The sequence below is a fragment of the Myotis yumanensis genome, unplaced genomic scaffold (genome assembly GCF_028538775.1).
Source record: "Myotis yumanensis isolate MYYU_CA2020_CCGP unplaced genomic scaffold, mMyoYum1.0.hap1 SCAF_4, whole genome shotgun sequence".
In the NCBI taxonomy this organism is placed as follows: Eukaryota; Metazoa; Chordata; class Mammalia; order Chiroptera; family Vespertilionidae; genus Myotis; species Myotis yumanensis.
Genome location: NW_027223755.1, coordinates 43,435,178 through 43,462,669, shown reverse-complemented (window position 1 = coordinate 43,462,669; position 27,492 = coordinate 43,435,178). Strand labels below are relative to the sequence as shown.

Here is a 27,492-nt window from a genome sequence, read left to right as displayed (position 1 = left end):
CATTTCAAAACAATAAAGCACTATAGGATCAATCAGTTTTATTTTTAGTCATAGCTTTTATTACTGCTATTTTATTTGTGTCTTCTCAATCTTATGAGAATTCTAACTTTCATTAATTTCTACTCTGATGCTGTAAGTTATGCTTATATGTGCCTCCCCAACTTTCTCATTTCTTCCTTTACAGTTTGCAAAGAACTATTATTAAACTAAACATAGATCAATGTACACCTTTTTTTTGCCATCTCACTAAAAGTATATTTGGGGTATTTTGCATTCACTGTGAGGAGGTTTAGGAAAAATAATTTGAGTTCTTATTTTTCATTGAATCATGTTTTTCAAGTGCCAATAAAAAGGAAAACTGTGAGAACATGTGCTTTCTGCATCTTCATTCCACCTACTAACACCATGTTTTTTCAAATACAGAAAGAAAAAGAAAAACCTGCTACTATTTTTTTTCTAAACATATACATAATCATATTTGAACTTCTTGGGTAAAAATGCTAAAATATGCTCTTTGGTGGAGCCAAAATAATGTACTTATAATTTCTCAATCAGCTAATATTTGGAAATTACACCAGTTGAAATGTAATGAATTTTTGAAATAATAGTCAATTTTTTGAATAATGACCAAATGTTATAAAATAACCAAACATTTACCACAGTGCTATATTGATACCTAATAAATATAATTTTTAGTTTTAAGTACTAACTAAGATTTTATTATGTGCAGTCTTAAATTAAGGTAAACTAATTTCAGAGAGGAATTTATACTGTGATTAATTTAATGTAGTCATTATACATCCTTACTCCTGAAAACTAAAGCTACCCAAATTGTAAAGAGACTGGATTTTCAGCTCACGTCTTGAAATTTTAAATCTGTTTTCTCCAACACATACAACTGCAAAACAAATATTTAATATTTAATGATAAAAGATAGCACACTCAATAAACACACACATATCTCTGTCTTATAGAAAAAAAAATGAACAGGCGTAAAAACACAAAGCTACTTTAAAATTTTAAAATTAGGATTTAAGACCTGAGTAAATCCATACTGTTTACCCATCTGGCTTATTTCATTACAAAATAACCTTAAAGACTAAATTTTTGTATTTCACAAAATTAAACTTATATTGACTATAGAAGGCAACTTTGTTGGAAAATACGTAAACAATCAAATTTAAAATATAACCTGCCTTAAACACACTGCAATATCAACAATTGTTTTAATAAACTATTAGCATTGACTCACTAAACCAGAAACATTTGGCTATCACGTTTACTCTAAGACATATCATTACCCAATAAAAGGAATATATCTCTATAGGATATATAAGGAATATATCTTAATTCTTGAAAAAGGAAAAAAATTATGTCATCACACTACAAATAGTTTCCACCATTTAATAGTGCATTTAGCTTCCACTTATTGAAACCCACTTGAAAAATACTTGTCACAATAAAAAATGCATTTTTATGTAAATCTGTCACATCAGAAATGGATTTTCTATGTTAAATTCTTAATAAGTACAATAATATAAATAGTAATGTTTACTGTAGCCAAAATTAACATAAGTAAATTTTGCTAATCCACTTCACTTAAGTTTAAATGGAAGAATGATTTTTCTTCACAAGTTTAAATGGAAGAATGATTACAAAGTTCCAGTAAAATATTATTTTTCCCTAACTTATATTTTAAAACTTTTTATAAGATTTAGCAAATATTTTTATCCCATATTTTCTTTATTTATGTTCAATCAGCAATGGTTGAAAAGAAAATATTGAGTTGGCTATTATGCATCAACTAAAGAACATGAACTAGAATGAAACCCCACCATCCACACTCCCTACCCTCTGCAAATGTTTCAGTATTTACATGAAACTCTGCCTAATTTGATAAAATGATTAAAATCCTCTGCCTATGGTCAAGACAGGAAGGCTAAAATGACTGGCTAGTCATAAGGTGACAGGGAAATCATATAACATTTAATCCCTCTAAAATTAAATCAACGTGTTTAATTCAGTACAAAGCTGACATGCATTTACTACTTTCACCTCCAGAACTAAAGAGATGTTTTCCCCAAAAAACAACTGAAATCAGGCTGAAGAGAACACTTAACATTACCCAAAAAATAAGAATATAGATGGCTTTGTTTCTATATGTCTCTCCTGCTAGCAGGCAAGACAGACACAGCCACTTAAACAGACTGACTGAGATGTGCACTGTCACCCAGAGGGCAAATGCTTTGCCAGATCCCAACTGAGCTAAATGAATGCCCTGTAAACTTGTTTGCTTAAGCATAAGTCCCATTTTTCTTTGAAAATGTAATGGTCTGCAATTGTGTTTCTCAAGAATTGCAACTGCCCTTCAAGTAGTTTTCAAAAGGAAAATAAGAATGAACAAAAAAGTGATTCACCTACTACAACTACAACTCCCATCCCACCCAGATTTGAAATTTCTTGAAGCTCAGCGGATTTCAATTGGCTCCTTAGTGAGGCAGTCTTCAAGATTATTCAGTCTTCAGACCTGGAATAGATTTTTATTATCTCCCAATAGCCCTTTGAACCTCTGTTAGCATAGGTAAAAACAAAAAAACAAAAAACACTACTAACCTCTAAGAGTTGAAGTAAACTTCAAGCTAGATGAGATAATGGAGGATAACATGAAGCCTGGCACACAGAACAGACTTACTAAATGCAAATTCCCTTCTTTCTTAAATACCTTCACCTGGAGTGAAAGGTATGTTCTTTATTTTCCATAAATGGAGCTGTCTTAGAAAGAAGTACCAACAACACACAAAGAACACCACTTAAACTCCTGTTGATCATATCACCATAACTACCACTAAGAAGTAGCCACCATGGAAGGTTGATAAGAGACCTTGCAACCTCCCAACAACCTACCAAAGTGAAATATTGGGACACTATGGGAAAAATGGAGCACTGTAAATATTCCTTCAACCAGGCACACTTGGAAAGTGAAAAACACCTTCCTTTTTTCTTCTTGCCTGGAAACAGTTTAAGATGACGTGGTTAAAAAAATTGTTTTCTTTTGTCAATCAATTTACTTTGAAGTACTATTTGGGTGAATCAAATCAATGAGTGTTTTCTTTTTATAGGTCACTTAAAAACACAATTAATTAGAATTTTAAAATTGTTTGAAGGAGTAGAATTTTAAACTGGCAAGAACGATTAGAGGCATTTCATAGTATGTCACTCTCCAATGTGAATGATTAGAATGTCTCTGACTCAGGCAATAATGTTACTATAGGTTTGCACATCTGCTAACCTAACTGGTTTATCAGAATGTGCACTTCAATCACCCGCTTGTCCTTAGCTTCTCAGATGCAGTATTTATTACAGAAACTGGTAATCTTTAAAGCTTATGAAATTATCTTTCACATCCTCTACACAGCAAAAAACTCACCCTGTCTGTTATAACCTTAGAAACAGACGTCATTATTAGAAAGCAACTTGGAAATCATCTTAGCCAAACCTTTAATTTTACATATTAAGAAAAAGATTTCATTAACAGAAGAAAAAAAGAGAAAAAAAAAAACGTTAAGAGATTTGCCTCAAGAAGTCACATACACACCTGGTATAGGAAACTCACTTTGCCTCCCTAAGTACCATTTCAAGCCCTAACCTTCAACTTTGTTTATGGGGCTGATGCAGACACTTAGGTGGGAAGCTCCAGAAGCATGCTGGGAAAAGCAGACCTTGAGACGACCCCTGCCCAGTGCCTCACATCTGCCCTCCAACTCCCCAGTTTCACAAGGTCCAGCAGTCTAGGTGTGTGAGATGAAGTGAGTACATTAGCAACACAAATTAACTGAAAGGGGACCAACTGTATAAAATGTAGCTTTAAGGTAGGAAGTTTTTCTTGTTTCTTATCATCACAGTTTCATCTTAATTCTTCAAACGCACCCAGACAGGCAGTGGTGGAGAAGAGCATCAACCCATCTGCTAAACTCACCCAAGCCACAGAGGCATGCCTAAGAGAAGATAAAGTTCGACAGACTTCCCAATCCAACTCCTAATCCATTTGGAAGGCTTGTTCTCTTCATCTCAGTTTTTCTACGAACACCAGAGGTTCTCATTTCCAACCTCTTGGAGATGTATGAAATGATGGAGAAGTACTCATAACATGTTTGATAAACAGAGAAAATTGTTTCATAAGATGACCTGTGTAGGACTGCCATTAGAAAGTGGCATAAAAGTCAAACTTTCTGGAGGTTACATTTCTTTAGCAAAGTGTGGTGTAAAGAAACCCGTCTTGAATATGAGTGTTCAGATATGTCCCAGGTAGAGAAATGTTGGTTTTCATAGAATATTAACGAACAGGCAGCCATACCCAACCCCAGCTCAAATAAATAAATGTGCTATCTGCTGATATTAGCATAAATGCAAATAGAAAACATGATTTGGAATTAAGTCAATTATATATATTCAGAGTAATTTAAAGTCTCTTCTTTTACTTTAGACATAACAACACTTAAAAAAACCTTTTATTTGGGGCTCGTGGGGCCTTGAAACACATAGCTTTAAATAAAATCTCACCAATAGAAAAAAAAATAGATCCTGGAAAAAAAAAATCTGTTTCCTCAAAACCCTTCTCACGCTTTAAATTCTGGAATGCATGACTTGAAATTTAAGCTTATATTTCTAGTATCCATATCTACAAAATTGGACATCAACTTTTCAAATGACCCTCAACTTGCTCTTAAAACCAAAAGACATATTTTTAAATTTTCAGGTTTGTAAGTGTTATAACAAGTTTAATTACTTAAGTCTGTTCATAGTTTATAGTGAAACCAAAGTGAAAAAAAAATCAAACTTCTGGTCCATCTAGTTTGAACTCATCTTAATTTTACACATTGTTTTGAGCACCAAGGGGGTAGGTAGGCATTTTTATCCTTTTCCCCATCGCCAGCGCCTCCCACAGCCACCCCAGGCGGTTTTCAGTAGAAGCTGTTTAATCTGACTCGCATAGAAAATTCAGCTGCGAAATGCTTTTATGCAACAGCAAAGACAATCAGCCTCGTTTTCTCCAAGGTGGAGATCTAGAAGCGAAGTGAAAACATTTGAGAGCATAAAATTAGTCTGCTTTAACTTTAATAGCTAAATGGTGATTGGGGAAAAAAAGACAAATTTCGCATTTTCAGGAATGGGGTGCGGGAGTTACTAAATCTAGAGGGGCTTTTTCGTCCCCGAGTAGTACATAGCAAAACAAACAAAATCATGGTCCAGAATAAAAAAAAGGTAACATTAGTTTAAAAGCACTCATTTAAAAGTACAGTGAAGAGGTCTTTTTTAAATACCCACATGTTTAAACATAGCAGGAATGTGGTGCCAATATGAATTCTGAGGGAATTAAATACACATTTACCTTCATAATTAGACCCAGTAGGTCAAATGTTAGCGAGGTAAACTGGCAATAAACCACAAAGACAGACTGAAAATAGACAACAGAAAGTGCCTGTCTGTCCTGGGAGCCCCGCTTGTTCTCTGCACAGCCAGCGGTCAAACATCTGCAGGCAAAGAGAAGGCTCGCACCAGCCGGGTAAGGGAGACACCTAACTTTCCCAAATAAGTTAGTTCCGTCTTGCGGATCTAAATCCAACAGGTGTCAACAACACCTTTACCACACTAAATCCCCTCGAAAGCCGTGGGTGGTTAGTAACTAAGCTGAAAAGTCCCGACCGCTGTCAGGGTCAAGGCGAGTCCCTATTCCCACTGATGACACGGAGGTGGGGAGAAGGAGGGATGGAGACGGGGAGGCGCGTGCAGATTCCGTGCCGCTAACGCAGCAGGGGAAGCTCGGGCATGGACCCAGGGTTCGGTGGAGCCGTGGGCCTCCGGGCTTAGAAGGGTTTGGGAGTGCCGCGGCCGGGGGCAGGAAAGCTGGGACGGAGGGCGCGTGGTACCTGCTTGTCCAGCGCGTCCCGGGCGCCGCCTGGTCCGGCACCGGCCCTGGGCGGCGCGGGCGCCCGCTCGCAGCTGCAGCCCTCCAGGAGGTACATGCCCGCCGGGCGGCCGCTCTGCTCGCCCTCGAAGTAGAAGAGCACATTCTGGTAGAGGGCGAACCACTTCTCGTGCCAGCGGCTCGCTTCGGCTGCCTTCTTGCTCAGGAAGCCGCGCTTGGTGCCCTCCTTGCGGGCCAGGAAGGCCAGGTACAGGGCGTGCCCCTCGTTGTAGCGCACGCTTTTCTGCATGGTGAGGGCACCGGGGGAGAGGAGCGGGCTCACCCCTGCCTCGCAACCATCTCCCGGCCGGCTCCCCCCAGGGCTCGCTCGCTAGAGTCCAGGTTGGCAAAGGGCGCCCCCTTTCCAGACGCTGCGCACAGGGCACCCCGGCCGGCCTCCGGGGCGCGGCGCGGCGCGGGTCCGAGGAGCGCTGGGCTGCGTCCAGGCACGTTCTCCGCCGCTACCGCCGCCCTCCTGGCCGGGCGAAGTCCCGGGAGCCTCCGACGTTCCCCGGGAGAGTGGCCTCGTGAGGGCGCCCGGGGCACCCGCTGCTTTGCCCAAAGTTGCGGGAGCCGCAGACCCCGCCGCGGGCTGGGGCGGCGCGACGAGCGGCAGATCTGGAGGACTGTCCTCGGGCAACTCGCTCCGGGAGACAGAAGGTAAAACGTCACGTGGGAGATCAGCTGTAATCGGCTTGGAGACCGATTTAAAGGGCAAAGGCGCGCGGCGGCGATGACAGCAGCGTGCAGCCCGCTCACCGGGCGCGCCGGGGCCGCTGTCTCTGCTCCTGCGCCAATGGGGCGCAATGGGGCGGATTGCGGGGAGGTGGAGGCGCGTGGCGACGGCGCACACCCGTTCCCACGCGCGCTGGCACACACACAGACATATATACTCACATACACACAAATGCACACTCAAACACTGCGCAGTCACAACACAAATGCTCACATTGGCACAATTATACACACATCACTCACACAAACAATACACAGACACACACACTCATACACACAAATACAATCACAAAGATATACACAATACTTACACAGAAAAGTATGCACGCACATATACACACACCCACAATGTGCACTCCTACACACAAAAATACAAACCCATATACAAATACACCCACAGGCACACAGATATGCTCACCCAAATGCACATTTACACTCACAATCCATACAGGCATACACACACCCAACCTCACACATGCGCGCAACAGACACATGCACACATTTACACTCCACATACTCATACACAACACAAACTACACACAAATACACACCCATACACAATGCATTTTTACTCACACAGTCATAAACACACACTTACATAGACACACACTCAAATACACAAGCAAATACACAAACACAATAAACATGAACACACATACACATGTACACACAAACACATTCGCTCAAAAATGTGCACACATACTCATACACAAGAGCTCACAAGCATATGCATACATATTCATGGGAATTCATACTTTCCCAAACCCACTCACACAGAAAACATACTCATCTGCTACATCCTTGCTCTCACACTTATCCACGAATGTGTTTCCATGGCAGGGGGTGGAGTCACAAAGTGGCTTTGCATAATGGCAACCTTGACTTTTCCCTGCATACTTGCACTATTATACTTAAAACAAGAATGGAGTGCAACCCCTCTGTTCCCAGGAAGGTATCAGATGCTGTTGGCTCTAGAGGGGAGGAAAAATAATTTTCTTTTTACCCTTCTCTGTTCTTCTGGCTGGTCTAAAAATTAAATAGACATGAGACAGATTAACAGGAGAAAATAACCAAATTTATTACATATTTACATATGGGGGTTCCATACAAATGTGAGACTCAGGAAAATCTGTCAGTTAAGGTTTCAATGCTATTCTGAGCTATGGAGAAGGGGTGAGGGTTGTGGTTTGGAACTTCAGAGGTGGGGGAAACAATTCACAGGGAGATGAAGAGTTATGTTTAGTAAACAAAGTGTGTTGGGCCATTTTGAAACTATGGGACACAGAAAAGACTTTGATCCAATGGGCCTTGCTACACTAGTTCATATTAAACTGTAATGATCTATGACAGGGATTTCTCAGGATTAAGGTAAAGGAAGCTAAAATTTCAGCATGGAGTTTTTAACCATAAAAAAATACCCAAACAAGGGAGACTGGCTGCCCCTGGCAGAATCTATCCCCAGAAGCCACGTTGTCCTACGTTTGCTCACGCTCGACACCCTTGCTAGGACTGGAATTCATTTGATTAACAAATCTTGCAGGTACATCCAGGAAACCAAGACCCTCTACTATAAAATGTAAGTGAAAGGGAAATAATGTGCCAGCAGCTGTGGTAGGAAGCTTCTGAAAGCCCCAGGGAACACCAGTACTTGATTCTGCTCTATACATTTTTTTTATTCCCCTTAGCCACTTATAAAAATGGTTGGCTATGAAGTGTTTATTGTGAAAAAATAATAATAAAATCCTTTTTTGGGCCATGAATCTGTGACAACGCACATGTCTTGTACCACTAGTTGTATGTTCACAAATTGGTAGCCCAGGGGTTCTGCCTGTTTTGTAAGTGCTGTGTTTACAGAATATTTTAACTCTGCCTCACTGAGCAGTTGAGTGTTTTTTCCATTTTACCTAAAAAAAAAAAAATAAAACCTAATAGGCCTTCTATTAAAAACAGTATAATAGGGAAATTGCCATTTGAAAGTAGCATGAGAACAGTGATTATTTCTCTTTACATATTTTAAATGCGTAAGAGACAGTGCTGTGCTAATTTGTGTTTCACCCAGCTGGGTTGTCCTTTAGAGGAGATACAAGAGTAGAGACAATAAGTAAATGTGGATGATTCTCGATGCAGAGGAGATGGCAAGTGCCTCAGGAGACCTTTTCTTTCTTTCTCTGTGGTCACATCCAGCTCTGAGAACCATAAGCGAGTTGACACCTGCTTAGTTGATGAGCTCCAGTTTTGAGAGGAAACCATTAAGGGTGTGAATTCATACAAAAACAATTTTGCAATGAGTACTCAAACCTTCTAATCACTTGTTTTTTCAGATGTGAAGCATTCTTTTCCCCAATAAGCAATATCTATGGTGTTGAAGCTAATCTCAGTGCTGATTCATCCTGTCTACTCAAATGTCCTTTTGATTTGAACCACAAGAATTATGCTTCTCAACTTCTTATCTATCATCACTTCCTACCATGTAAGTTGTTATGGCTGTGATATGACCCCTGACAGTGACAGAAGGTGACTTGTTTCCTTTGTAATTTGGCCGGTAATCACTGTGGGGTTTAATTCTGGAAATTCACTGCAAGAACTGTTTATTAATCACCTGTTATGTCCTCAACACAGTATTTAGGTGATGGACGATATAGAGAAAAGGCTGCTCCTGGTGTGCTCGGTCTGTCAGGAATAGGATTTCATGTTTCGGCACTGCTTCTCACCAGACCGGGTGCTTCTCCAAGGCAAGGCTGTCTCCCTAACCCCCGCAGCACCCAATAGGAGAATTTATATGCGGCAGGCACCCAAATGATGCACAGCTATTTTCTAAGTTAATACTCAGTGATTGGATTGTTGAAGAGAGCATACAAATTTGTAAATATTAGATCATTCCACACACGATTGTAACAGATGAAAATAATGACAAGCCCTGAACAATCTCCAGAAGCTGTATCAGTGAATGTCTGATGGGCATTTGTGGGCCTTCAGCCTCCTTCATTCATATGGAAACTGCGTCCCTGGAATTGTGCCACCTTGAAACACAAAGGGCCCGGAGGTTATGTAAATGAGGATGCTTTTCCCCCAGCTGATCAAACAGGTTGGTAAAAGGGACTCTGTTCCAAGGGGCGGGAACAAGCTCTTCTGTAGAGTCATTGTTTTCCCCTCTTGTATCCCATGGACTCTTTCCCAAGAGGGTCAGTTTAAGTTGATTTTTTTAGGGCAACAAAGCATTTCTCACTGATAACAGCGAAAATCCTCTTTGTCTTATTCTAGGCAAGTTAAGAGAAAAAATGTTAGCAATTAACTGCCATATCTGGCAACCCTAATTACTACTTGTAGAGGGAGACAGTATCCAGATAATTTAACAAAAAAAAAAAAGAAGGGAGGAAGGGAGAAGGAGAGGAAAGGAAGGAAGGAGGTGCTGGAGGGAGGAGATGAGAGAGGGAGGGGAAATTTTATCTGAATTGTCCAAAGCTATTAGGGGTGGGAGGAGCTGATTCCACAAGTGTAGAACCTAATCCAGAGGTCTTCAAACCATACCTGAGAAGGTGGTCCAGGAGAGGGCCCTGAGGCAAAATACTATTCAGAGGTTAGGAGGAGAAGGAGGCTGGCAGGAGAAAGTGAAGAAGCAGCAGGGAGACAGGGGAGAGTTTGGAGAGTGTGGTGTCCCAGAAGCTCAGTAAAGAAAGTGTTCCAAGAAAGAGGGAGTGACTTTGTGAAGGTCACACAACAGAATATATGCTCTTGAATCCATATCTTGTCACTGTCATGGCCTGCCCAAATTGTCATGCACTGAGGCTATCTGGCTGCCCAGGCAAGGAATCCCTTTATCCTGCTGTAGAGCACCAAAGACCCCGAGCAAATTTCCCTGGGGCTCCGTGTCTTCATGCTGGATCCAGCTTCTCCTGGTGCCGTGGGTGCAGATGCAGATGGTGGGGCGGGGGGACAAGCTGCATGCTCTTGCGTAGACTGAGCTGTAAAAGTTACGAAATCTTAGCAGTAAAAGTGGAAAAGGAGTCAGGGAGACTTGGGGAGCGTTTTGAAAACTATACCAATTTTATTTCTCCCAGAAGTTGGGAGATGTGGATTCCCCTTTGGGGCCGAAACTGGGACTTCTTGAGAACTCCTGGAGCAGGCTCTTCAGTGCAGACACGTCAAGCAAATGCCCTCTCATCAGCCTGGGAGAAAACTGGGAAGGGACCTGAATGCAGGCATTTGGCGTCAGGAGCTCAGTATTCTTTTGTCATGCATGTTACTGTGTGCATGGCTACTCTGGGAAGAGCTGTCCCTTTACTTGGATGTGGATGAGAACCAAACGGCCTCTGGACAATCAGCAATCATCCTGTCACCGGAGGAGAGCCAGCCGTAGGGTGAAGTTGATGCTGCAGAAAACAGAACGGAAAGACATGTTTCAAAAAGGGTGGATGAGTGGGGAGGGGGCGATGATATGCTGCACCTTTGGGTGAAGCCAGCACTGAAGTCTGCATTCTCAGTTGCAGTTTCTGTCATGTGCAGTGTAATGAGGTTGGAGTGACACATGAGGAAAAATATTAGTACAGCGAGAGCTAAGCAAAAATCAAGTAACAGTGTAGGGCAGCCTCAGAGAAAACTGCATGATTCTTGTGCATGAGAAAAAGATGCACCATAAGTAGCCCAGGCCTTTATGGTGCTTCTCTGTTTTCTCCTTCATGTTGCAGTTTTTTGTGTGCTTGTCCAATCCTTTCCTCAGTGTAAATCCCCCAGGACAAGACCTCAGCTGCACTCATCCTTGACACCCCGGACTCAGCAAAAACTGTTCTCAGGGCCTCAGGGATGTTTGGCTCAGTAGTGGTAGGGGCATCTGGGCATAGAGAGCTCAGACCTGCTGGTGTGGATGGCCGTGGGGACCAGCGCTGGGCTTCTCCAAGCATGTGTCCTACCCTTTCTATTCCATGGAATTTGGTGCAGCTCACACCCCAGATTAGGCTCAGGGGAGACCACCTTCCCTCTTTTCTGCTCTCTCAGACTAATAACACACCTGTGCTGACCATATTTACAGAAATAGAAATCAGGGCATTTGGGCTAAGAAATTGAAGTTTCCTAGTAGGAAAAACAGGGCAGAATGTTTGAAGTAGGGACAGTGCTGGTCACATAGAGGGTTATACTCACCGTTCAATCGCTACTCTAAACGCAGTTGGACCCCTTCTGAGGGAGGAACTCCGAGAAGGAAGCACGCACTCCTGCTCCAAATCCCAGGCCTGGACCCTGGCTCAGATTTGCCACGTGGTAGGACTTGCCCTGACAGTGCCAATCCCTGCGGTGCAGCACCCTGGCTCTCAGGAAGGGGTCTCTGATGTTTTGTTGGGCTTTTCATACTGCAAGCCCCACCTAGCCTACAACATGAGAGGCCTCCTGCCTCAGAGGCGAAAATCTGTGCAAACCTCTGCATCCCACAAAGGAGGTCTCTTCTCTGTGGGTTGAGAAATTACCAGAAAAGAATCAGGCTTCGGTGGAAAAGTAGGGACCCCAGATTGTAATGTAAAGCCCTGGGACCGGAGGGACACACACACTTGATTTCACATAGAGAAAACCTATTCTGGTGTTTGAGGAGGGAATAGAAACAAAGAGAAGGGAATGGTGAGGAGCAGAGGGAGCCCTCAGCACCCTGGAAGTGGGGCTCCCAAGTCGGTCAAGGCCATCGCTGCCCACCCTCTTTGACCACTACAGTTCCCTTCCTCCATTCTTTTGAACCAAACACACTGGAGGTTCCCACTGTGCAAATAATACTGCTCAAATGAGTCACTTACTCCTGCTGGCACTTTCCTGCTGACTCAGTTTTTATCTGAAAGAGCCCAGGAGCCTGTCATAAGTAATTATAGTGAAAACAGCAAACACACAGCACTTACTGTGCCAGGTGTTGGACCATGCTGTGCCATAAATTAACCCATTTCATCCTTACAACAACCTGTGCTTTCTCACTATCTTACAATGAAGAAACTAAGGCACAGAGAGGTTGAGTAACTTGCCCAAGGTCACACAGCTTGCAAGTCATAAAGAATTGAACCCAGAAAGACTGGCTCTAGAGTCCGTGCTTTTAAGCATTAAATGGGACTTGTCCACATTTCTAAAAGAGTCATTATATCTCCTGTTCCCACGGTGGTCAAATAAGGCTTATCTAGACTTGTTCTAATACTTCCTTCTCTTCAGGAATAAAAGAACCCATCCTAGGTTCTTTAAGCAGAATAAGAATTTATTAAAGGGGCTCAAAGAAGTTTGGTGAGAGAATCAGGCTTTGAAATTTGGGACATGCGGACAATAGCAGGGGACTCCCGGGACTGCTTGGAGGCGGAGTGCCATGTCTGGTGCTGGCATCACAGGCATCATCTACAGCGCCACTCTGCCCCTGGAAGCTCAGAGTCTCTTCACTCATCATTCTCACCAGCTGCTTCCTCATGATTTCCCCTCAAACTGAAGTCATAGGCTGGTCCATCTAATTGGCAAAGCCTAGGTCACAAGCCACTGCAGCTGGGGAAGTGGGCAGCTGAGGTCTAATTTCCGCTTGGGGAAGGCAGAACTCGTAACCTGGGCTCTCCTGCATGGCGAAGGCTCTGCAAAATGTGCTGCACACAGAATGTTCGTATCAGCAGTCTTCACGATCGCCCCACACTGGACACAACCCAGGTGCCCATCCACATCAGAACAGCTACATCCACTGAGATATAGTGATGCAGTGGGATAACACACAGCAGTGAAATGAATGAGATACACTGCAGGAAAGAGTCTAGATTAATCTCCCAAACATTGTGTTGAGAAAAATAGCCCAACACTAAAGAGTGTGTGGTATATGGTTCCATTTATACAAAACTAAAGTGCAGGCTAAACTAATGTATGGTGATGGAAATCAGAACAGGGTTAACCTCTGGAGATTACTCACTGGGAGGGAGTAAGGGAGAGCCTTCTAGGGTGGTGACATTTTCTAAATCATGATGTATTTGCTGGTTACATAGTTGTTTTCCTTTATAAAAATTTAAAGTGCTATCTGCTTATGAAGTGCACACTTTTCTCATATGTGTGTTATATTTCAATTTAAAATTTTACTTATAAATAGATGCTGGGCATCTACATAATGACAAATATCACCAACTGTCCTGTTGCCGTCCTAAGTGGTTAAGCAAGGAGATCATTTTGCATGCATCCATCTCATGCTCAGAACCTTCGGAGCCTCCTGACACTCAGAGCTAGCACACCTGAGGAGGCAGCACTATTTTATAGGAACGCTGGGGGTGGCGTGATGCTGTTAGGCATAACATCCAGCCCCTGAATCTGTCCTGCAAGAGTCATTCCAGCCCAGCCTCACCCCTATGTCCTGGTCTGTACTTGCCTGTCCTTACCCTGGAGTTGGCCCTGCTTTCCCTGGGAGGGTTCCTCCCGGGAATTGTGGGGAATCCAGTCTTTCTGCGCGGCCCACTAAGCCCTACCTCCACCCTGAGGCCTTCTACCTTGAACCAGAGGCCCCCTCTGAATTCTACTACAATTAGGGTTAGTAAAATCTACTCGCCAACCAATTTTGTATTCCAAGCAACCTTTTTTGAAGTACAACTTAACTTTTTTTGTGTCAGTAACTTTTGTGTTTTTAATATTTCATCTTACTAATCAGATTGTAGACTCTTTGAAGAGTGATCATAACTGATTGATCTACGCTGTATTTTTTTCTGCAAGGCATTGTACAGGGCCTCGCCTGGGCAGGGCGTGTTTGGTAATATAGAAACATGGATTTTGGCAAAAAGTTCATGCTCAAGGCTCAAAGTTCAAAGTTCAAATCCCAACTCTGCTATTTGCTGTCTGTGATTCAAGGGAAATAGGCAACTTCTCAGGATTACAGAGCTTCCTTGAATGGGCAATGATAGTATGCTTAGCCCAGGAGACGAAGTGCACCATGCATGTTAGGCATAGTTAATAATATCTTTTCGTTCTTGTTTTTAATTCTATAGCACTTTGAAAAGTTCCCTAGGAATCACAGTCTCAGAACACGAAGATGAGGAGCCTGACCTCAGACCTGGGAAAGAAGGAGATTTGCTGGGTAAAGTTCAAGGGAGAGGAAAGGTGGCCGGAAGGAACCTGTTCACACCTCTCCCATGGGCACCAGGCCCTACATCGAGCATTATTATCAATCTGACCCTGCCTAGCACCTCTCAGAATTTATATAGAAATTCAACTGACCAAATACTATTAGCATTTTTAGGGTTTGGCTAACTTTAAGTTTTGATTTTTACCAAGCCTAGCTGTGGCCCATCCACAGCAGCATGAAAATTAAACTGCTCTTCCAGCAGAGGAGAAATGTCACCACTGAAACCGTTTTTTCCAATGATCGATGGACATAATCCTGTTGTCAGCAGAGGCCAGAGCACAAGTAATTTGAACGGAGGAAGACAAGCCTGGGTGAGACTCCTCAGTAAATATCTGGGGAGCAAAATGCAAGATAGAGAAGCTCCCCAATAAATGTCACCTGAGCAAGGAAGGCAAAGCACCACAGAGCCTCCCAAAGCTCCAGAGACAGCACACCTGAGGCAGCACTGTTTTCTGTAAATGCTGGGGTGGAATGATAGTGTTAGGCATAAAATCAATCTCCAGCTCTAAAGTCAAACACATCATGGTTCAAATCCGCCACTTACCGAAGTAAGGCTTTGGGCAACTCTATGAGCTGGCACCTCAGAATCCACTGCAAATATGTCATGGATATCCTAATCTGCAAGTAGGGATGATGATGATGATGATAATGACACTGACATCATAGGTTTGTTGCAAGGATTAATGTATATAAATCTTGAGCACAGTGCTGGGGACATAGTATGTATTCATTAGTTAGCTATTATTACTTTATTCTCATAATAATTCTACCCTATTATTCTAAGACCACAATTGCTGGTCTTAGCCAAAATGCCAAGAAATCAGCAGAAGTCTCAATTATCTAACAACCTCCTTCCCTTGATCAATCTTTAACCATTGCTACCCTCATCTATATATATAAAAGCCAAGTGACTGAACAACTGGAAAAACTGGTAGCTATGACATACACTGCAGCCGGCCAACCGGCCTAATTGGGGGTGGGGCTGGCCGGCCAACCTCCTGCGGCCCCTCCCCCTCTCTGGCCTGGCCCTGATCACCCCGATCAGGGCGGGCCGGCCACACCCCACCCGTGCACGAATTCATGCACCAGGCCTCTAGTTCTTTTATAATAGACAATAAAGCATTTCCTGTTTGATAGCGTCACTAGATTGCCAATGCTGGGGACAAGCTCAATTTACTGGTAGGACCATCTGGCATTGCCCCAGCTATACTTTAGACCCAGGAATATTGCCTAGAAGTTGGCCCAGGAGTATGTTTCATTTTCTCCTGCCGAATTCAATACTCATATTTCATTCAAATAATAGTTCTGCTCTGCTTTAGTGCTGGAATCCAATGTGAAAATTGGGATTGGAACGCACATTCATTTTACAAAATTGTGGTCTCTATGTCTAAGGCTTGACCCAGTTCATAAATTCCATGATGCTTCTATTAACAAGGCAATGTGAACCAGAGAGATTAAAAAGGAACCCATAGGCCCAGGCTGGCAGAGGAATAACTTCTGAAGACTCAAGCCTGAGAGTTGTTACACTGTGTAGCATATGCATTTTCATTTGCTTTTGTTGGCATGCATTGTGTGAAATTAACTGTCAATGAGTTTATTTACATGACTCTTTGGGTGTATAACTGCTGATATCTACTGCTGTGATCATTATTTATGACAGAATTATTCCAGTTGGTAAGTGTAGCAAATTTTCACTCAGAGTATATCTACGTGTGTGCTGTTTTATATATAAATATAAAAATATCAAAATCTGCTGATTTCTTGGCATTTTGGCTAAGACCAGTTGTCCCCAGTTGTCAAGCAGAGATAAGACAAATTGTTAACATTTATTAAGTCCTCACTATGCACCAGGCACTGTTCTAAGCACTTCCACACAAGAACCCTGGGAGGAAGCCACTGTTATTGTCATCCTCATTTGTCAGTGGATAAAACTGAGGCACAGCTAAGGAACAGTAAGAGCTAAGAGTAAACCCTGGTGTCTGGGAGGAGCCCACAGGTAGTCACTGCATCATGCCTGCCTTGCAAGGTGAAGGGACAGGAGGCAACAAGCCCTAACAGAGCCTCCCTAGATCCACTCTCATCCTCTGCTACTCGAGCCAATGATCCCCTTTTTGTCCAGCAAGTTGTTATCCTCAGGTCAGTGCTCAGGGTCAGAGAAGGTCAAAACTGCGAGGAGTATGAGGAGCATGTGCTCCATCACCTCAGGAAAATGAGACAACTGAGGTCTCGTGACTTACACAAACGAGCCATGGGCTTCTAACATCTCCACGGCCTCCTGCCCCACTGCTTCCTCTCACAAAGCTCTGACATCTAGACTGAAACATGCCCTGACCCTCCTGCTCCCAAGGCCTCCCTGTCTCCCATCTGTCTGAATTCTGTCATCCATCCAGTTTCTTCTCTCTGTGAAGCTTGTGCAGATCCCTGCAGCCCACAGCACTCTCCCCTCTGGGTCACCCTAGCACTGCCTCTATCAACCAGCTGCATTCAGAGGCTGTCTACTGGGGTCTTTAGTGTTGGTATTTCACTCTAGTCTCTATTCCTCTCATGTACCGGATCCTTGATGCCCATCTTGACTAAGTTTCTTGAAGGGTGGGGTTTTCTCTTTGTTTTTCCTTTGCTCTGGCTCTGGGTCCAGTGATGCTCAGACCTTCCAGCCTCATTCAGGAGTGGGGAAAATCCAGGCACTGGGCAGCCCTGTGACAGACAAGCTGCCGTTTGGGAACTTGGTATTTCCTCTCTGCACACCGGGCCGTTGCACAACCTAGATGTGTCACTGTAAATCTTCACTGAATGAACAGCTCTAACATTATCAAAGTTCATCAACTCCTTTCCTTTACAATACAGATGTCAAGAACCGCAGGAAAAAAAAAAAAAGGTATTGTCAGGAAACCTGATGGCCATTAGGAAACATTAGATATGGGAAGTAGTGTTCAGAATCCAAAATGTTGGATGAAATTCTGTATTAGGCCATGTAAGTAAATGAACAAAGGTCTGGTCTTTCCCAGTCAGAAGGAAAACGCTCCATTTTTCAGGGTCGTCTATAAGTCAGGCACCCTACTGAGTGCATTAAACCTCATAACAAAGTAAGGATTGTTTCATTTTACAGATGAGGGGGGTGACACCCATAGAGGGTGGGTGACTAGCCCAGGATAACACAAGTAGGAATTGATAGAAGGCACATGGCCAATTAGCAGGCACTCAGAATACTATGTCATACCCATTTTTAAACAATACAGCAAGCAAATCATATCATCAATAGTTTGTATAGGTTTACTCCATTATGCCTCTCTTGAACTTGTCTTAATGCAAATCACAGCAAATATTCTTTTATTGATACAGGTTTCAATTATTCTACAATGGAAACAACTTATTTTTCTAATTATAAGAGTAGATGTTGAGTATACTTTACCACAATTTTTAAAAACCACCAAAAAAATACATATTCACTATAAAAGCAAACAAATATAGTACCACAAATATAATGAGCAGAACAAAAATCACTAGTAATCCTCTTCTAACTAGTAATAACTGATTAATAATAAAGGGCTTTCTTTTTTAGTTTTAATTTATATATTTTCAATTACAATTTACATTCACTATTATTTTGTATTAGTTTCAGGTGTACAGCATAGTGATTAGACAATCATATACTTTATAAAGTGTTCCCATCTGATATTTCCAGTACCCACCTGGCACCATACATAATTATTACAATATTATTGACTATATTCCCTATGCTGTACATTACATCCCTGTGACTATTTAGTAACTAACAGTTTGTACTTCTTAATCCCTTCAGCTTTTTCACCCAGTCTCCCGACCCCCTCCCCTCTGGCAATCATCAGTCCAGTCTCTGCATCTCTGTGTCTCTTTTAATTTCGTTTGTTGGTTTATATTGTTCTGTAGATTCCACATATAAATGAAATCATAGGGTATTTGTTTTTCTCTGACTTATTTCACTGAGCATAATATCTCCTAGGATCCATACATGCCTTCACAAACAGTAAGATTTCATTTTTTTTTTTTACAGCCAAGTAATGTGTAAATGTACAACAACTTTTTTATCCACTCATCTATTGATGAGCACTTGGATTGCTTTCAGATTTTGACTATTGTAAATAATGCTGCAATGAACATAGGGGTGCATATATTCTTTTGAATTAGTGTTTTGGGTTTTGGGGGGGTTTTTTGTTTTTGTTTTTTTGTTGTTGTTGTTGGTTTTTTTGTTTTTTTTTTGGATAAATACCCAGAAGTGGAATCACTGGGTCGTAAGGGAGTTCCATTTTTTGAGGCTGCTCCATTCTCTTTTCCATAGTGGCTGCACCAATCTGCATTCCCCCAACAGTGCACAAGGGTTCAAAAAGTGTTTGTGATTTTTTAAAATGGAAAAATGACTCTCTTTAGGGGAGTGGGCAAGCATCCAATCGCAGAACTTCTGTAATTGCTTTTTTGTGCCAGTGGCCTTGGTGAACACAAAGCCTGCTCAGAAACGGGCACTCAAACTATGATGAGAAAGATTTCATTTGGTGTCCACTTCATTATTGGTGATCCTCCAAATCCCTTTGGAATCGGTGGCATATTTTAGCTATACGGACAGAGAGAAAGCAAGGGAGGCCTTTCATAGGAGAAGAACAAGAGACAGGCACCCTCGTCAGAGGTAGGGAGCTGAATATTTGGCCTCTAACATTTACCTGTTTACATAAGTTCAAATAGAGATTTTCCTTAAGACAAAGCTGAGGATGAGGGTGGTTACAGGGCATGTTTGGCAACAGGGTTCTGATTGGGGTTGAAGCCCAGGTAGGAAATGCCCTAAGAATGAACTCAGTTACATCACTGGCTTGTGTGGGGCCATATCTGGCTGGAGAGACAGTTTTTGTTCCACATAAACTGTGCAAGAAGGAAGGCATCCAAAGAAAGAGAAAGTTCTGAGTGGTTTTTTTTTTCCTCTGTGGACCTACTTAAAAGAAATTCAGCTACATCAACACACAGATAAAAATCTTCACCATCTTTGAGTAGGAAGGCCAAGAGCACTTATGTTTGTACTCCTGATATTGCTATAGCACAGTACAGTCAACACCTGTGTGACAGTCAAGGACCTGAAGTGAACCAGGTGTGACAGACGTGAGCTCCTCTGACAGTTGGTGCTGGGGTTGGGCTGAGCCCCGGTTGCTGAGCCAGCTTCTAATCATTTTGATTGAACGCACTTACTAGAAAGTTTCTGAATGCAGATTAATATGCATGCAGCAACTTTCGCTCTTGCTTTTGTTAATATAAGTAATTGGTGTGGGAATTTTTAGAAGTTTTATTTTGCTTCTTAAAACTAACACTACTTGTGGCCAGACATTTTTCTAAGAGCTTCATATACATTACCCATTCAATTTCCAGAATAACCCAATGATCTAGGTGCTATTATTAAGCCATTTTACACATGAAGACTTGAGGCCCAGAGAAATTAAGTAACTTGCACAAAACCACACAACACAGAAATGACTGTCCTTTGAGTCAGGACGCAAATCCAGATGTTCTGACCCCAGAGCCTATGCTCTTAACCACATGAGGGAACTACATGTGGTGGGGCCATCTTTCCACCGGTGTAGTAATGGGGTGAATCTGAATTACTTTAATATTTTTTTAAAATGTCAGGAACTCCAGAAAGTGAACATGAATATATATCAATAAAAATCAATGCAATCATAGGAAGCTGCAAGTGGGGTGATCAAGTGGTCAGTTTGTAAGCTGGTTCCACCCACCCTGCATGGAGAGCCACTTCTTTTTTATTTACTGTTCCTGGGTCCCCGTTACTTAACTAGCTCTCTCCAACTCTGTCCCTCCAAATATACTTGACAATTTGTAATCACACATTATCACATTATCACAAATATAAAATAGCATTTTACTGTGAAAAAAAATAGATCTAAATTGAAACTTCTGGACATTTCTCACATTATTCCTTATGATTTACTCTTTGAAATGATGGAATTTATGAGCAAAATCTCTGCCAAATCAGCCTGCCCATTCTTTCCCCTTGCTTCACTTCCTATAGTTTCTAAAGACTATTCTGCAAAACACGCCCCCCCCCCCCCCTTTATGCTGAAATTGGCTCCCTGCCCCTTCTCACTCTTCTCCCCCTAGGTTACACAAGTTGTTCAACCCTTGGCTTAAGCACATCACTGTTTTACCTAAGTTCTCTCCTCCCTACTCTCCCCTGAGTCCAACATTCTGGGGTTACCTTCTCCCCTTTGTCCTCTTCTATTCCCAGGTGATTTACTCATTCTCAGTCATTCCATTCCTCCTTCACCTTTTTCTTCCCTACCCCATTTCCATAGAAAACCCCTCCCACAGAGGTTCTTCATTCTCTCTATAAGCCAACCAGACCTTTTTCTCCCATGTTTGCTGCTGTATTCTCTGAGCCTAGAGCAGCACCTGTCACCTGGTGACAATCAGTAGTCTTCTGTTCCACTAATGAAAGGACCAAAGGAAACTAAAGCCATGACCGCTCCATTAAATCAAAAGTGGCTGTGATACAACTGTCTCAGGCAAGAAGAATGCCATAATGTTTTTCACTTCTTAAACCTTTCTTATTTAATTATCAGCATCTTTGACCTAATAATTAAAAAGCAATGCTCATTGTCTCTGACCGGGTAGCTCAATTGGTTAGTTAGGGCGTTATCCCGCTACTCCAAGATTGTGGGTTTGATCCCAGTCAGGGCACATACAAGAATCAACCAATAAATGCATAAATAAGTGGAACAACAAATTGATGTCTCCCTTCGCTCAGATTAATAAGTATAAATTTAAAAAATAATGCTTATTGAAGAATATTTTGAAACTATGCCAACTGTTTATTATAAAGGGAAACATATAATAAAGAAATCCATGCCATTTGTCCTTCCACTGTTGGAATTATCATGAGTAGTTCTCTACACCTTCATCTAGTTAAAATTGTTTTTCCTTGACAATCAGCGTTCAACAAATGTCTTTTAAAAAAGCCTTTTCCTTATTCAATTGCACTGCTTTTCTGGCTACTTAAGAATAGTAATAGTCTGCTCTTAACCATTGCAATGTACAGAATTTTAGTTGTTTCCTGGGTGAAACAGGTTTTATTTATTAACCTAGAAACCTAAGTGCCCCTCCTTAACCTTGTTTCCATGGGGAAATACATTTCAGGTAATCAGCTGGTACACAGACTGTTAGAAACCAAGCTGACTGTCCACCATTGGCTGTTTGGAACATCAAGGGCCTATGATTTTTGTCACACAATATGCAGCAACAAAGCAGTTAAATGTGCTTTTCATTTCCACGTGACCACCTTCTCCCAAGCACAGATGCTTCAAGGTTTTTGTGAGCTGATGGAAGAATGGAAATGCTCCAACAACAAAAAATCAGAGTAAGTCAACAAGGTGAAATAACCATTAAACTCCTTAAGAACTCAGCGTGTTAGTACATCCAAAGAAATTTTATGGAACAATATGCAGAAACATATTTTTTTAGTAAAACTTTTCTGATTCAAGGCATAAATCTAAGAAAGAATGCAAAGAACTCAGTGGTGCCGAGTAGCAACAAAATTTGGCCACAGGCAGTCCAACTATAAAACAGAGGATATAAAAAGTGGAGAAAAACTGAAAATACAGTCAATTACTATCCAATTTATACTAGGCAAATTATAATTAGATAATACAAATTAAAAATACAAATTCATTTTGAATACTATAAATTTGGACCATTCAAGAAAAAACTATATTAGTTTAACAGCAATTTAACTGTTCTTAGTGGAATTTTTCAAAATAGCTACTAGGATTGGTTTAAATAATTGTACAAGTTTTGTAGATTTCTCTCTTATTTACAAGGTGAAAATAAGTACATGGTAGCACAGACAATAAAAAGGAAGACCACGTATCAAAGCAACATTTTTTAGCAAAAGTGAAATATATGTAAAATGGAGATAAAAAAGAAAGTAGTATTAAAAGAGTTAAGATATTTATGTTTTAGATGCCTGAAATTAAAGTAACATTCCTACATAATGTCCAGAAGTCACAGTCCGCTATGACAACAACAAAAAAGATACTTAGAAAAATTAAAGAATGATCATATTTCTGAGACCTTTTCTAGGATACACAAACATAGACATAAGAAAAAGATTAAAAATAGCAAAACATGGTGTGTGAAATAGAAAAGTAAAATAAAAACAAGGGACATCTGGAAATAATGGATAACAGAATGCCCAAATGGAGGCTGTTCAAAGAAATTATAAAACGACCAAACTTACGCTGAGCATTTAGATACCTTCTTGCCTAAATCCACGATTTACCCTGTGGTGGTTGCTGCTGCCCATGACAGTGACGGAGTGGAGGAAAATCCTTGCTTCAGAGTGACACTCGGAATACTCCTTGAGGCTAAGCCACGAGGTCCCATGCACTCATCTATGTGGCAGCCGTGTGCTACGTGCTGCTGAACCAGCTCCGACTCCTGGTGACCCTGTGAATGAGTTTCAGCTCCTGTAGACTCATGCCTGTGGCTTCTTATGTCAGGTGTGGTCTTCCTCTTGTCCTGCTGCCTTGTTTTCCTCAGCACTGTTGTCTTCTCCAAAGAACTCTGGCTTCTCATGATGTTCCTGAAGCAGGACAGTTTCAGTTTAGTCATTTTTGCCTCCAGCAATATTGCAGCGTTAGAATACAATATAACAGTGAGTGCTCAAGACAATGGCATTGGTAGCTCTTCTGGCTTGACTATCTTTTGTTGGAAAAATCTCATAATGAGGTTTGGTAGTTAAAAAAGTATTTCCCCATTGTGGGGAAACACTAGGCCCAGGTAGCTTCTGGTACTACCTAGAGAAACAGGACCCTAAACCAGATGGCCACAGGGAGAGCTGCTTTCGGTGCATACACCAAAGAGGAACTTCATTAAGGTTAGAGCTGCACTTGGGAGCCAAATTAAGTAAAACCTCCACTGTAGCTTAAAAAAACCCAAGGCCTATCAGGGCAATCATAAAGGTGAACCCCTGGTGAAACAGGCCAAGTGAGCAATGCTCTGTCCACACATGTTGTATCCGTTAGGATGCTTTCAGCAACAGGCAATAGATAGATCAGACTTATGGCTTAAACTATAAGGACATTAGTAGTTCACTAAGAAGCCCAGGTAGGCAATTTGAAGGTTTATTCGGTGGTTCCATTATGTCATCAAGAACCCCAGCTCTTTCTATCTGGGATTCCACTGCTCTAAGCACATTGGTGTGAATCCTCACCGTCACACTTCCAAGTATCACATTGTTACTTTACAGCTTTCAAAAGCTAAAAGTGGAAGAAAGTGGACAAAAACAACTTTCTCTTTGCATGTTGCTCTTCCCAGAAAGGAAAAATTTCCCCTGAATTCTCCAGCAGATTCCCTTTAAATCTCCTGGTTCCAAACTGAGTTACATATTCATCCTTAGATCAGTTCCTCTCGATGAGTAATGGAGTTGCTATGATTGGCTTAGACCAGTGGTTGGCAAACTCATTAGTCAACAGAGCCAAATATCAACAGTACTTCTTCAAAATAGACTCGCCCAGGCCAAAAACCTACTTCTGCGCATGGGCCAAAAAGTTTCCATCGCACTGTATGTGTGCCCGCACGTGGTATTTTGTGGAAGAGCCACACTCAAGGGGCCAAAAAGCCACATGTGGCTCGCGAGCCGCAGTTTGCCGACCACGGGTAGACTAACAAAACTATTAGTTTGGGCACATTGTTGAGGTTGAGCACATTACAGCTAGAATGAAGTTGGGATTCTGTTATCAAGGAAGTCAGAGGAAATTATGTAAATCTGGCCTTTGGGGAAGGGTAAATAGGTTAAAACGCCTAAGCAAAATGTTATACAGATGACATGAATATTAATGTTGTTATGTGGATGGAAACATGCAACAGTAAGACGAGGCTAAGTAATGCTGCAGGAACAAACAGCCCCAAGTAAACAGGAGTTTATTTCCTGCTCGTGTTACATGTTTATCATGGGTCTGCTCCAACTTGGGTCTACTCACAGACCCAGGTTCATAAAGCAGCTATGGGATGCTGCTGGTCTTGTAACATAGGAATAAAAGACATGGTGAAACAAATGCTGGTTCTCCATGTGTCTGCTCACATGTGACACATGTCATTCAGCTCACAATTTGCCTAAAGCAGATCATTTGGCTGCGTATGAGTTCAATAACCAGGGAAATCCTCCTGTAGGAAAGTGAGCTCGAGGAGGGGCAACAAATATTTTAAATGATAATTCAACCTACCAAGAAGATGGAATGTGTCATTTAGCCATTATTCATTTCACTATGGTCACGTACAGTTGTGACTCAGCATTAAGCTTTTGTTGAATTTTTCTATTGCCATTAAGGGCATAATAGCCACATCTTACCATTTACCTTATGATGATAAGCCACCTGAAGAACCAAGTAAACATACAATAGCATTTGTTTTCTTCTTATATTAAAATTTTTACAATAAACAACAAAACTATATCAAGAACAATATAAAACAGCCATAAAAATTCCATTTACTGAGTTCAATCTCCCCTTTTCCCTCCTCAGCTCTAAGTCCTCCCAAGTGCAGAGAGGATTTTTAAATGTCCTCCTAACATTTCAGGTTCTCCTTCTTATCTAGAATTGGGCTGGCTCAAGGGATATTTCTGAAACAACCACAAGAGCCTATTCTTTCCCAGTTCAGATATGGCTTACTTGGAAAAAAGCATAACATTTTATTATTGCGAAGCTCATTTATCCTGGGAACAAATTCCACACCTTCTAAATCTCTACTGTAGTCCTCCTAGGACACAGCCTGACCAAGTCCTTGCAAAGCAACGGAGCCCAGAGCATTCTTTCCTTCACTTTTGGCTTTTGTATCTTCAGGAGAAGAATCATGTAATTATGTAACTATCTGTGATTTTCCTGTGATTAATTATGGGAGGAAATACTGCTTTTTGTGTTGCCCAGGGCTTGGCAGAAGCATTTAAATCAAGCTTTTTGCACTTAGAGTTTATTTTAATTTATTTTGTGATTGAGTTCTATGGCAACATATTATGCAGAAATCATAAATGACTATTTTTTACTCTTTGTTCTTTAGAGAACTCAAGGTGAACTTAAATAGGACACACATAAGACATTTTCCCAGTATTTCTAAATCAAGACCTGTGTAAAGCAACATTATCTGATCTATTAATTTTTATTGTGTAAAGTATACATAAAAATATATATATACATAAAATTTGCCATTTTAACCATTTGTAAGTGTATATAGTTCAGTAGCATTGGTACATTCATATTGTTGTGCAACCATCACCACTATCCATCTCTAGAACTTTTTCCATCCCAAACAGAAGCTCTGTACCTATTAAACAATAACTCCCCATTACTCCAATCTCTGAACCACCATTCTACTATGAATTTGACTGCTCTGGGCACTTCATTTAAGTGGAATCATACAATATGTGTCTTCTTTTATGCAGCTTATTTCACTTAGTAAAATGTCTTCAGGATTCATCCATGTTGTAGCATGTGTCAGAATTATCTTCATTTTTAAGTCTATTAACTTTGATATTTATGGATATTTCCTGACAATTTTGTTACTGATTTTTAGTTCAATTCCACTTTAGTGAAAGAACATATTTTGTATTATTTTAATTCTTTTAAATTTGTTAAGGTTTGTTTTATGGCCTTTCATGGTCAATATTACACATGCACTTGAACAAAACATATATTCCACTATTTTGGAGTGGAATCCTATCTAATAAAAGAGAAATATGCAAATTGACCACCACTCCAACACACAAGATGGCCGCCCCCATGTGGACACAAGCTGGCCAGCAGGGGAGGGCAGTTGGGGGCAATCAGACCAGCAGGGGAGGGCAGTTAGGGGAACAAGGCCTGCAGGGGAGGGCAGTTAGGGAGGACCAGCCCTGCAGGGGAGGGCAGTTGGGGGGAGCAAGGCCTGCAGGGGAGGGTAGTTGGAGGGGACCAGGCTGGCAGGGGAGGGCAGTTAGGGGTGACTGGGCCAGCAGGGGAGGGAAGTTAGGGGCAATTGGGCCAGCAGGGGAGTAGTTAGGCGTTGATCAGGCTGGCAGGGGAGTGGTTAGGGGCAATCAGGCTGGCAGGCAGGTGAGCGGTTGGGAGCCAGCAGTCCTGGATTGTGAGAGGGATGTCCGACTGCCCATTCAGGCCCAATCCTAGTTGGAACCTTGAGGGGTTCCAGATTGGAGAGGGTGCAGGCTGGGCTGAGGGACACACACTCCTGCCCTGTGCACAAATTCCGTGCACCGGGCCTCTAGTATTCTATAAAATCAGATCAGGTAGATTGAGTGTCATTCAGGACTTCTATATTCTTGTTGGTTTTCTGTCTACTTATTCTATTGATTATTAACAGGAGTGTTGAAGTGTTTATCTATAATTGTGAATTGATCTATTTTATTTCTTTCAGTTCTATCAGTTCTTGCTTTATATATTGTTAAGTTCTGTTGTTAGCTGCATATTCAGGATTTTTATGTCTTCTGTGAATTGACCATTTTATTATATGTAATTTACTTCTTTATATTTGTTAATTTTCCATGTTCTGGTTTACTTTTGTCTGATTAATATAGTTTTTGCATGATACATTTTTTCTATCTTTCTACTTATTCATATTATTTAAAGTGAACTTCTTAGAAAGAGCATATAATTATGACTTATGTCTTTAACCAAAGTGA

At 41.5% G+C, this 27,492-nt stretch overlaps 1 protein-coding gene across 4 annotated transcripts in view; it reads right to left on the bottom strand.

Annotated features, from left to right (window-relative positions):
- Positions 1-6,666, bottom strand: part of RASGRF2 (Ras protein specific guanine nucleotide releasing factor 2) — a 186,249-nt gene extending 179,583 nt beyond the window's left edge. For 2 of the 4 annotated variants that reach the window (XM_070412262.1, XM_070412264.1), the window contains exon 1: positions 5,928-6,666. In XM_070412262.1, the coding sequence (XP_070268363.1) occupies positions 5,928-6,215 (288 nt within the window). In that variant the 5' untranslated portion in view covers positions 6,216-6,666. The remainder of the gene's footprint in view (positions 1-5,927) is intronic. The other 2 variants (XM_070412265.1, XM_070412266.1) reach the window with 1 other exon arrangement.
- Positions 6,667-27,492: the final 20,826 nt, after the last annotated feature.